Raw genomic sequence first — 10,978 nt, 5'->3', positions numbered from 1 at the left:
GACTGGTCGTTGACAACTACCAATAGTGTCCAGTGTCTTTAAAACTATTGCACCAATCTATAATTCCGGTACTATAAAGGGCTGAATGCCTCTGTGGCAGGAGACTCTGTCAACCCCCCCCCCCCCCCCCCCCCCGGAGTGTCTGTCCCCTGAAATGGCGAGATGTGAACAAGCTACATCCGACAGCGCCATCTTTTGAATCATCCTTCCAGACAATGTACATTTCCCATGTGGGACAGAATCTCTAGACTGGGCCCCCGTCTCTATCCGCAAAGACAGGTCGCTGCCGCCTAGATCCAGCGATTCCCATTGGATACAATGCACGTGCAGTGACATAGTCACTGCTCTCAAGTCCGCAATGGAATTGACTGCGTAGTTGTGAAACGACACAGGTCAGAGGTCAAACTACACGCCGGTTTTGCAATTTTTTGAGCCCGGTATCTGGTGTTATTCACGAGCATCGAAGTATGACGAATGACGTCAGACGTTCAGGCTACAGAATCTCCAGCGGACAAATTTCCTGTGACAACACAATGTACACATGAATTAGGTATACACATTCAAACCAGGGACCTATACAACAAAGGACAACATAATAGGGTCCATGGTTCGGGAAAGGTCCACAGTTGGAAAAAAAACGTGCATAAAACAATGTGAGCTGTTGCAAAGAAAAAAAGTGAGAGTATAAACAAAAGAAGGACAAAGGTCAACGGTTCGCTCGTCCCCAGCGCCTCGCTTTAACCAAAGGCGCGCTGGGGATGGGCAAACGTATCATGCACTGTCGATTCATTGGTTTAATAATGTGCAGTCCCATCATGCATCACACTCACACTGCACCTTTATTTCTACGAACTGTACGCATGACGTACTTCCTGAACAAGAATCTGTGCAAGCGATTACCCCATCCCAGCGGTCCTGGATAGACTGGCCGCTGGGGCCGAGCGAAAGGTCAACGGTTGCAGGCGTATACAATCTGCGTGCTTTGAGTTAAAATTTATTTTACAAAATCTACACAAGGATTCTCATAACAGAAAAGTCGTTCCTTCCGGGCTACTCTATTTTTTTGTCTTCTGGGGTCACAATAAGGAATCTTTGCAGGAAACACGTCATTGAATCTGCAGATAGAGGGGGAAACAAAAGAAAGAACAGAGCAAGCTTATTAATAAGACGCCGTATTTTTGACAGCATGAGGGCGCTTTCCACGGCGAACTTCCGTGTGTCACAGTATTACAGGCTCATCATGTTTTGACTGCCTGCATACTGTTTTTGTGTGTGTTTTATGAAACGACGTTGCTGCAAACTTTTGTGTGCATTTAGAAGCCTAACAAAAGCTTCAGGTCTGAAGTCTTTAAATATTTATTTAAGTGGGAAATTACCCCTTTCTCAAAAACGACGTAGGCCCTACCTTCAGAGGGAGCAGTTTCTCGCAAAATTGTATACTATTTTTAAAACGTTTTTAAAATTATTTTATTAATAAAATTGAATATTGTAAGGATTTCAAGGAGTTTTTTTAAATAAAATTGTTACCGAATGTCCGCGTGAACCATGCGGGTTTTCCCTGCCATCTGGCGAAGACAAAGTAGACTGGTACCCCAGACAGTGTAATCAAAGCTCCTATGCCACAATCTATTGGTGAAGAGTAGATCGAGACCGCTACCACAAACAACGCACACAGAATAAAGATGAATGGTAGAATTATCGGAACCTGTTGAATCAAACAAAGTAAAATAGATCAATAAAAAAAAAAAGTCAAAATAAAGCCTGGTTCAAACTTCCTGCGAATGCGAAATGCGTGTTCCGAATTTTGACGTCACAGGCCTGTTTTTGCTACTTATCTTTCGCAGGAGTTCAGCACAAGGTAACTGAATTTGCAAATTCGTGACGAATATGTGACGTCAAAAAATTATCGCATAACCGGGCTTTATAAGCCACAAGGATAACTTACTGATTAATTATATCTCGACTTAGTTTACTCAAAATAATTATCATTATAAAACCTCGAAATCAAGCATCAGAAAGCACACAAATTCGTGTGACAAGGGTGTTTTGCTGTCATTATTATCTCGCAACTTCGACGACCGATTGAGCTCAAATTTTCACAGGTTTGTTATTTTATGCATATGTTGAGATACAGCAACTGTGAAGACAAGTCTTTGACAATTACCAATAGTGTCCACTGTCTTTAACTCGTCCTTTCAACGCGTCCTAACGCCTATGGTTACGGAGCTTAACTCGTCCTAAGTCCAAGATTAATCCCAGGAAGAGTTTGGTGAATTTGTCGGCTGGTCTCTAAAACAAGGATGCAGTTGTCTCATACCTTGAAAGGTCTCTCCATGTCAGGGTACTTCCATCTCCAATAAGGTAACACAGCGACTGCGATAGAGACTAGCAACCATCTTGCGAAACTCATGTAGTTGATGAGGGCATTGACATCGGGTGAAATTAGCATCACAATAACAATGGGGAACTGTGGAAGATCAAAAAGTGATTTTAGAAACTATGGTTAGAAATAATTAGTTCTTCTTCTTTCACTGTAAACCATTGTGTTACTGTTCGATCCGAACTTGATACAGGAGTCGATTTCACAAAGAGTAAGGACCCGTCTTATCTTGAGTTATGACGAGCAACTCGTCCTAACTTAGGATTAACCTTAAGGTCCGCATGCTACAGTGCGGGGTCCTTAAGTCCTAAGATTAGTCTTAAGTTAAGAAGAGTTTTGTGAAATCGACGGCAGTCTGTACAGTACAGGAGCGCTTCGTCACTCTGAACAAATGTAATTTTAATTTTTTAAGATCAAGAAAATAACTCTTTCGGATTCTAAATGCGATTAATGAACCAATAAAAGCCCGACGGCATCATGCCAGGGTAAGGCTGATCCCAAAAAATGGTGGCCCTTGTTCTTTTTAATACAACAAGAGCAGAACAATACAAACAAACATTCAAACACCCTGAACCCCACCGCCCCCCCCCCCCAAAAAAAAAAACAGGCCACAGCCACATCAATCAATCAAACAAACACCTCAACAATAAAACAAAAGGCTGTTGTTTTTATTACCGTAACAATTGCTGCAGGAAGAGGCGTCTTATTATGAACATGGATCATGCCTAGAATCTGAGGCATACAATTCACACGGGAAGCCACCAACAGAATCCTGCAGGGAATGCAGAAAAAACGAAACACAGAGAAAACAAGTATTCTTGAATTATGAATCCAAATTTTAGTACTCTCACAAAGTTTTAAAGGGTGTATGTACTTTTTGTAGGACAAAAAATACAATGTCCACAGATTTACACTAAACTATCACACTTTGAAGGTAATGACAGTAGAAAGCTTCCCTGAAAATATTCTGTGCTGAGGTGCTATATTTTTGGGGAATTGAGTAAAACAATGTCATGAAAATAATTTTCGTCTCATGAGATGAAAATTATTTTAAGCATTTACAAACGTATTTTCATGACATTGTTTTACTCGCTTCTCAAAAACTACAGCACCTCAGTAAGTAATATTTGAAGGGAAGCTTTCCACTATCATCATCTTCAAACCCTGCAAGTTTAATGTAAATCTATGGACGTTTTGAAAAAGTACCAAATCCTTTAAAGACAACAACTAAATTGGGCTTAAATTACCCCGGTGGTTAAACATTAGTATTATTTTTTAAATAATGGGTTTTGGATTTTTTTCAAAGTTAAGATAATCATTTTCTAAACAGTCTAAAGAATTCTGGGTTCCAAGTGGGTATGAATCATTTATGGGTCAGTGTGACCTGGATTCTGTGTCAAACTAACCAAATAAGGATCAACGGACACCAATTTCACAGAGATGCATAAGCAGACTATTTTGCTTACAGATTTTGTGCTGAGCAGTAATTAGCAGGATACCAGTCAAAATGTGTTTCATGATATTTTGGCTGGTAGCCTCATTCTGGTTATAGCAAATTATGTTGTGTTTAGCTGCTGTGCTGTACGGTTTAGAAAGAAAAAAAACACAGAACTTATTCAAACAAAAAAGTAGGCTACCTTGCAAAACTGAAGATGGATCCGTTGATTGAACCAATACAAGACAATGCAACAGCTATTGAGATGATGAATGCCCAGGGTCCGAGGACACGCTCGCCATAGGTCTATAAGAAAACAAATATTAAACAACCAGGGGCTGAGCTCACCATAGGTCTCGAGAAAACAAATAATAAACAACCAGGGGCTGAGCTCACCATAGGTCTCGAGCAAACAAATAATAAACAACCAGGGGCTGAGACTTTTTATTTCAGATATCAACTAATAAATTACAAGGTGATCCCCTGATGGCTGCTGCTTTTCAAGTTATATCGTCAACCTCGGTGTGATCCCTAGCTACATGGCAGTTTAGTAGTTTCTGACTGGCACCCCGAACAAAGACTGACAAAATAGGGTAGTTGGTGGAGCGCCGGCACTCTGTTTGAAATCTTTGGTGTTAATCTTGGGTGTATAATAAAACCAACCCGAGTCTTGAGTTCCTTAAGCGTCCTTTATTTTGTTCTGTTTAAATCAAATGAAGTTATAAGATACAAATTTTATATAATAATAGTAGTGTTGCCTACGAGATTCTCCTCCTATAACAAACAGGTAAGTAAACTGATTTCTAAATAGGATTTCAAACTGTGCATCGAAGTTGCAAGAGAATAATAAAAGAAAAATAACACCCTTGTTGCACAAATTTGTTTGTGCTTTCAGATGCCTAAAAAGGGCTCAAGGCCTGAAGTATTTTAATATTATTGAGTGAGAACTTACCTCTTTCTCAAAAACTATACGTAATTTCAGAGGGAGCCGTTTCTCACAATGTTTTAATCTACAAACAGCTCTCTATTGCTCTTCACCAAGTAAGTTTTTATGCTAACAATTATTTTGAGTAATTACCAATAGTCTCAAGTGCCTTTAAAGGCAGTGGACACTATTGGTAATTACTCAAAATAATTATTAGCATAAAACCTTTCTTGGTAACGAGTAATGGGGAAAGGTTGGTGGTATAAAACATTGTGAGAAACAGCTCCCTCTGAAGTAATGTAGTTTTCGAGAAAGAAGTAATTTTCCATGAATTTGATTTCGAGACCTCAGATTTAGAATTTTGAGGTCTCGAAATCAAGCATCTGTAAGCACACAACTACGTGTGACAAGGGTGTTTTTTTCTTTCATTAATATCTCCCAACTTTGACGACCGATTGAGCTCAAATTTTCACAGGTTTGTTATTTTATGCATATGTTGAGATACACCAACTGTGAAGACTAGTCTTTGAAAATTACCAATAGTGTACACAGTGTCTTTAAAGGAAATATTGCAAGATACTCACTAAGGCAACTGCGTCTGAAGAGAGGATTTCAATCGGTGTGAGTTCCACGTAGTAAGCGAGATTCACCAGAATGTACACACCAGTAATTAGAGTCATCGATAGAGTAATTCCCAATGGAATATTTCTGATAATTATAACACACAACCCAGATCGATAATTAATGCACATATTGGTGTTGCTTAAATTTCTGACATTTAAAGGGATGCTGCAGTGAATTAAAATAAAACAGTTAATGTTGCTGTCATTTATTTCTGATATATGTATTATTGAACCTCAATAAAATGTGTTTTGTTTTTTCCCCGACATAACTCTCTTGTGTAATTAGCGAATAAGTCATGCCCCCCTTTTGTGGATTGTTACCGCCCCCCTACCATCGACGTCACGTCGAGAATTCAAACATATCGTCGGCAAAAAGAGTCTGGTCCCTAACTACACGCGCCTAGGTACCAGGCAACACAATGCACACATCTCTATATGCACACAGCCAGGGGGCCCGACGGCTCGGGTTCCCGACATGACATCACGTTTATGCCCTGTTTAGGGGCGGGGTGGGTTCCCCTAATCTCTTGAAAACCATTTTTAAAATACTTGCGCATTTAATAAAATAAAAATAAAACAAATCAGGTTTTAAAAGGCATGTTTAATCGTTTAAATTATTTAAAAAAACACTGCAGCCACCCTTTAAGGAGCATCACAACAAAACTCGTCAAGGTCACAGATTAACATGAAACAAACACTGTCTAATGATGATGACTGTAGAAAACATCCCGTTATGTCTGAAATGTAATAAATAAATAAATAATCAAATTTCGCGTTTATTCATTTTTTTTTGCATTGATGTCATGCAAAATGTGCAATCGGTACGTTTTCACTATTTCTCGAGACCCAGATGGCTAAACGATCTCAAACTCAGATTTGTCAGTTTATGTATGTTGTGGATAACATAAAATGCACACTGCCAGCAACTGTAATATATTAGCAAAAACAAATTCTGTAATGTTCCTTTTAGTTAAAAAGAGTTGATCGATAATTAGTAAAATATATATATAATATATATTTCACGTCTGTGTTAACACATGGAGGAATAGTGTTTTACTTACCGTGAAGGGTTTTCGATTTCTTCCGTGAATGTCGGTAGAAACTGCCTGTACAAACAAATAGAGGAAATTTACTATTTGATTATAAGATTCTATCATCGGTCCATTACATTATTATATTACATTTAGTATCAATGTTTGACCCCAAGGGCCCAACTGCATAAAGCTCAATGTTAAGCAATCAAAATCCTGCTTGGCAAATTTCTTTGCTTTCAGCAAAAAAAGTAGGGTACCAGCCAAAACAATCCAAACTTAAGGTAACTTTGGCTGGTAACCTGTTCTTGTCGAGTTGTAATACCGTTTTGTGCTTATCAATTTTTGTGTGCTTGCAGGCTTTATGAAGTATTGTTTGAAGCTTTGCATGGGTGTGAAAAATACGAATAAACTATAATATAAACAAATAGCAAACTTGCGGGAACAACCACGTGTATGTCTCTTTTGTGTGAGAGTGCTCTGAATTGAGCCGGTGTGGTCTCGACGTTTCGAAGATACTCTGGTCGTCTTCAGGCTTTATATTATTGGTCCCATCTTACCATCCCGAGTAGGCGAATAGTCCGGAGTAGAACGCTAGAGGGAGCTTGTCAGGTGTAACATCAATCGCTGGAGTGAATCCACTTCGAAGGTTTTCAAATTTTCCTGTTCAGAATGAAATAGTAATAACACTTTTAACAGCGGAATTTCAAAGAAAAGAATTGATCTTCTAATGTTTTTACGTTGCATGGTCGAAAAACAACCAAGTAGTTTTGCGGTAACACCATGTACATGAGAAGGATTGAACCTTTCCATGTTGGAAATAAAATATGTTATGATTTGCAGTAACACCATGTACATTGGTAGGATTTGATACTTTGCATGGATTTTATCAGTACACAATGTAAAATAACCATGTACTGCAAACCTTACTTAAAATTAAAATTAATGACAACCGTCATGTAATATATGATTCAAAATATTTCCTACCTTGGATGACGAGGACCAGGCCCGATACAATGATAATCAACAGACCGGTTACTTTTGCAATACTGAAAATAATCTGGACTCGATTACTCCAAGGGACGCTTACACTGTTCAGACAAAATACAGCACCTGTAATAAAACAAAATGTATTTTTTTAAATATTATTATCCCGTGGCTTTCTTGTTTATTGACCTATTTATTCATACCAAAAAGCAGCAAATAACAGAAGCAATAGAAAAGGACGAGTAACTGATCCTAACTCGAGATAAGACTTTAGTCTTCACTCTTCGTGAAATCCACCCAATGCGTTCAAAGAGTTAATAATTTAAGATTGATTTAAAATAAGCCTCTGATAAAAACCTAGCAGTGTAGCAGCGAGTAGTTGTATCACTACTGTGGGTACAGTGCACTCTCCAAAGAATGGCTCAGTGAGATAGGTAGCTCCGGTCACAGCAAGCACAGCAAAGCTAGCCGTGAACACAGCGACAATGTGAGTCCATACTCTCAAGAAAGCAAGCACCACACCAAATGTTTGCAAGATGTACGTGAAGTCTCCACCTGACTCGGGTATGGTGGTACCCAGCTCGGCGTAGCAGAGAGCCCCGATGGTGGAGAGTATCCCACAGGCGACCCAGACGACGAGAGACAACCCCACGCTGCCGGTGTTCTGCAGCACGCCCTTCGGGGAGATGAAGATCCCGGAGCCGATGACGGTACCGACTACGAAGGCGATGCAGCCACCCAGGCCGATCTGGCGTTTGAGTACCATACCCTCGCCCTCCTTGCTTCTTGCCACCGAGGAAGCATCCTCGAACGCACATACACCATCATTATCACTGGAGGAAGACATGATCTTCAATACCGCAAGCTATTGGAAGTTGCTGGGTTGCGATTGGAGCAGAGTTGGTGAATTGGATCAGAATTGGGGTTTAATACCCCGGAACTTCCCACCTCTAGAATTAGATAGCAGTTCTGATCTGTTGAATCTGGGTCAGAATATTTTCTTGTATCAAGAACTTTACACTTTAACAGTACAAGGGTCAAGATATGAGTATTTATTGTCTAGAAGGTTAAACATATAAAATTGCATATTTACAGTCGTTTGAAATCTGAATGTAAACTAGTTTGATGATATTGTTGTACATTTGAAGGACACGAATCACAATGTCCACAGATTTACATTAAACTTTACACGGTTTGAAGGGAAAATACATAAGATTTTGTAATAGCACACACCATCGATGGTCACGGTTTAGTTAAAACAAACCTACAAAAACGGTTTATTAATAATGAAATAAAGTAAATAACAATAATAATTGTGCTACTTTAATCGCGACATTCAAATATGCATTGGTTGATTTGGAGATCTCCAAATACTATATTCTTTACTAAGACACAAATGGTATTATGTGGTGAACATATATCTACACAGTACCACAGTCAACCCTCCTACTCCCTGACCATTCAATATTATCCACCCACCTTGGTTTTGAAAGGTATATAAACTGAGCCAGCCAGCATAATGTACAGTACTTAGTCAACCCTCCAGCAGCTCTGACCATTCTATATCGTGCACTGTGTTTTTGAATGACGAGTGCACATAATTATGCCTGCCTACAATAATGATATCATGGACTGAATGTATCTACACAGTACACAGTCAACCCTCCTACTCTCTGGCTCTTCAACATCACCCACCTTTGTTTTTGAAAGGAAACTGAGCCAGCCAGCAAAATATACAGTACTGATAGACCTTATGCATTGACGTCATCCAGCGGCCATCTTAGTGGAAAAACGGTGACGAAACAATCGAAACGCACAGATTTGTACGCGCGGTGCACAGGATTGGCCAATGAACAACCTCCTTTTGACCTCTAGGTGAGGGCGCCCTACTGAAATGACGTCATGTGCATCAGGTCTATTGTCAACCCTCCTATCTCTCTGGCCATCGTTATCGATCCACTGTGTGGTTTTGCATGATGAAGGTACCATGTCAGCCAGCAGTATACTGATACCACACATCTATACAGTGCAAACATGTACACAGTTGTGCCACCACACACAACCCATGCAGTTGAATGGCAATGAAATAATACAGAATCATACCAAAAATTATCAAAACATAGGACAATATTAGAATAATGCTTCTCTATTAACGTGTAATCAATTACCGCAACTGCCGTGTCAGTCCCGCGAGTTTGTTTTTTTTTTTTTTTTTTACATTATTTTGGTCAGTGATTTCCCCCTTCACACGTTTAGCAATGGGAACCCGAGGTTGATAAGAATTTGTGTATTTTTTTTCTCGATTAGTTAATTTTATAACACACCTCTTGTTTATTTCTGTATTCTGGTTGGCTGAAACAAGGTCACGTGGGATGAACTAATATACATGTAGTCCAGTGTTCGTGCGCGCGTGTTTGCGGGAACTAGTACCCGAGCGGGCATTATTCTTTGAAGATATTGCCCGGTTACAGCGCCCTCTCTTGACTTGAACCGTGAACTGCAACTACAAAACTCCCTTTCTGTTTCCAAATTTCTGTCCTTATTTGACATTTTAAGACCGAGCTGTGATATAAAACACATATTGACTGGCATAAATTCGGTAACTAGTGTACCCCTCGGGCCTGTGAGTGACCAGAAGAAGAGGTCCCTATTCTGGTCACTCAAAGTCCCTCGGGGGAATAGACGTACACTAGTTACCTCATTGCCAGTCAATATGTGTATAATATAATGTTCCTCTTTATAAAAGACGAAATTAAAGTTTACATTACTTACCATGGATATAAAGAAACACACGAACTATATATACAATATTTTACAGAAATATGATGAGCAATATCCTAGCTTAATTTGATCACACGGTTAGGCTACATTTAGGGCTCGGGCTACATTTAGGTGCCGCACACACGACAATTGGTATCTTAAACTTATATGTTAGTTTTATTTGAAGTCATAAAGACCGCGTCAGAACTGAACGACTTTGGCCTTAAGACTGCAGCATGGCCTTTTTTGAAAACATGACTTTTGCATCGGCTCGCTCAGCCTTATTAGGGCCCGGTAGTTCCTTTAAAAAAACGTGCGTTTTCGGCATTGGGCTTCAAGTCGGCTGACGGAGCCTGTGAGCTGTTGTCCTGGCAGCAGAAACTCCGGAGGTTTCGCACCTAGATTACTGAGTTACTCTAGTTGAAGAACATGCCTTTGCAGTGGCCAATCTGTGGTGAAGCTGCGGTATAGGCCTATTGTCCCATGTTAGCCGTGGCCCGCAACGCATGACCGTAGTCTCTGCCCAAGCCGCCAGTGCTGTACGGCTCAATTATACCATTTTAAATGTCCACTCAATTCTAGTGATGGTCTTTGTATTGTTAACATTTTATAATCAAAATTGGGTTTTTGTAATACTAGTTCAGTCTAGATTAAAGCCATTATACACTTTCGGAATAAAAAAAAAAGTTCACAGATTTACAAATAACCTATAGGGTTTACAGAAGGTAATGGTGAAAGACTTCTATTGAAATATTATTCCATGAAATGTTTACTTTGTGAGAAAACATTTAAACAATTATCAATTCTCACGATAGCGAGAATTACGGATTTATTTTA

At 39.5% G+C, this 10,978-nt stretch overlaps 1 protein-coding gene across 1 annotated transcript; it reads right to left on the bottom strand.

The window, feature by feature from the left end:
- Positions 1 to 1,038: 1,038 nt before the first annotated feature.
- Positions 1,039 to 8,228, bottom strand: LOC117289185 (cystine/glutamate transporter-like). Its single transcript, XM_033770184.1, has 10 exons — positions 7,739 to 8,228; positions 7,382 to 7,507; positions 6,955 to 7,057; positions 6,425 to 6,469; positions 5,325 to 5,448; positions 4,018 to 4,121; positions 3,056 to 3,152; positions 2,318 to 2,467; positions 1,528 to 1,705; positions 1,039 to 1,115 (listed from the first exon to the last, which is right to left on the bottom strand). Exons 1-10 carry the CDS (start codon positions 8,226 to 8,228, stop codon positions 1,051 to 1,053), a joined length of 1,482 nt encoding a protein of 493 aa, XP_033626075.1. The 3' UTR covers positions 1,039 to 1,050.
- Between the last annotated feature and the right edge of the window lie 2,750 nt (positions 8,229 to 10,978).

Source organism: Asterias rubens, chromosome 4 (genome assembly GCF_902459465.1).
Source record: "Asterias rubens chromosome 4, eAstRub1.3, whole genome shotgun sequence".
Lineage (NCBI taxonomy): Eukaryota > Metazoa > Echinodermata > Asteroidea > Forcipulatida > Asteriidae > Asterias > Asterias rubens.
Note: the sequence above shows the minus strand (reverse complement) of the source record. Positions and strands in the feature narration are given on the sequence as shown.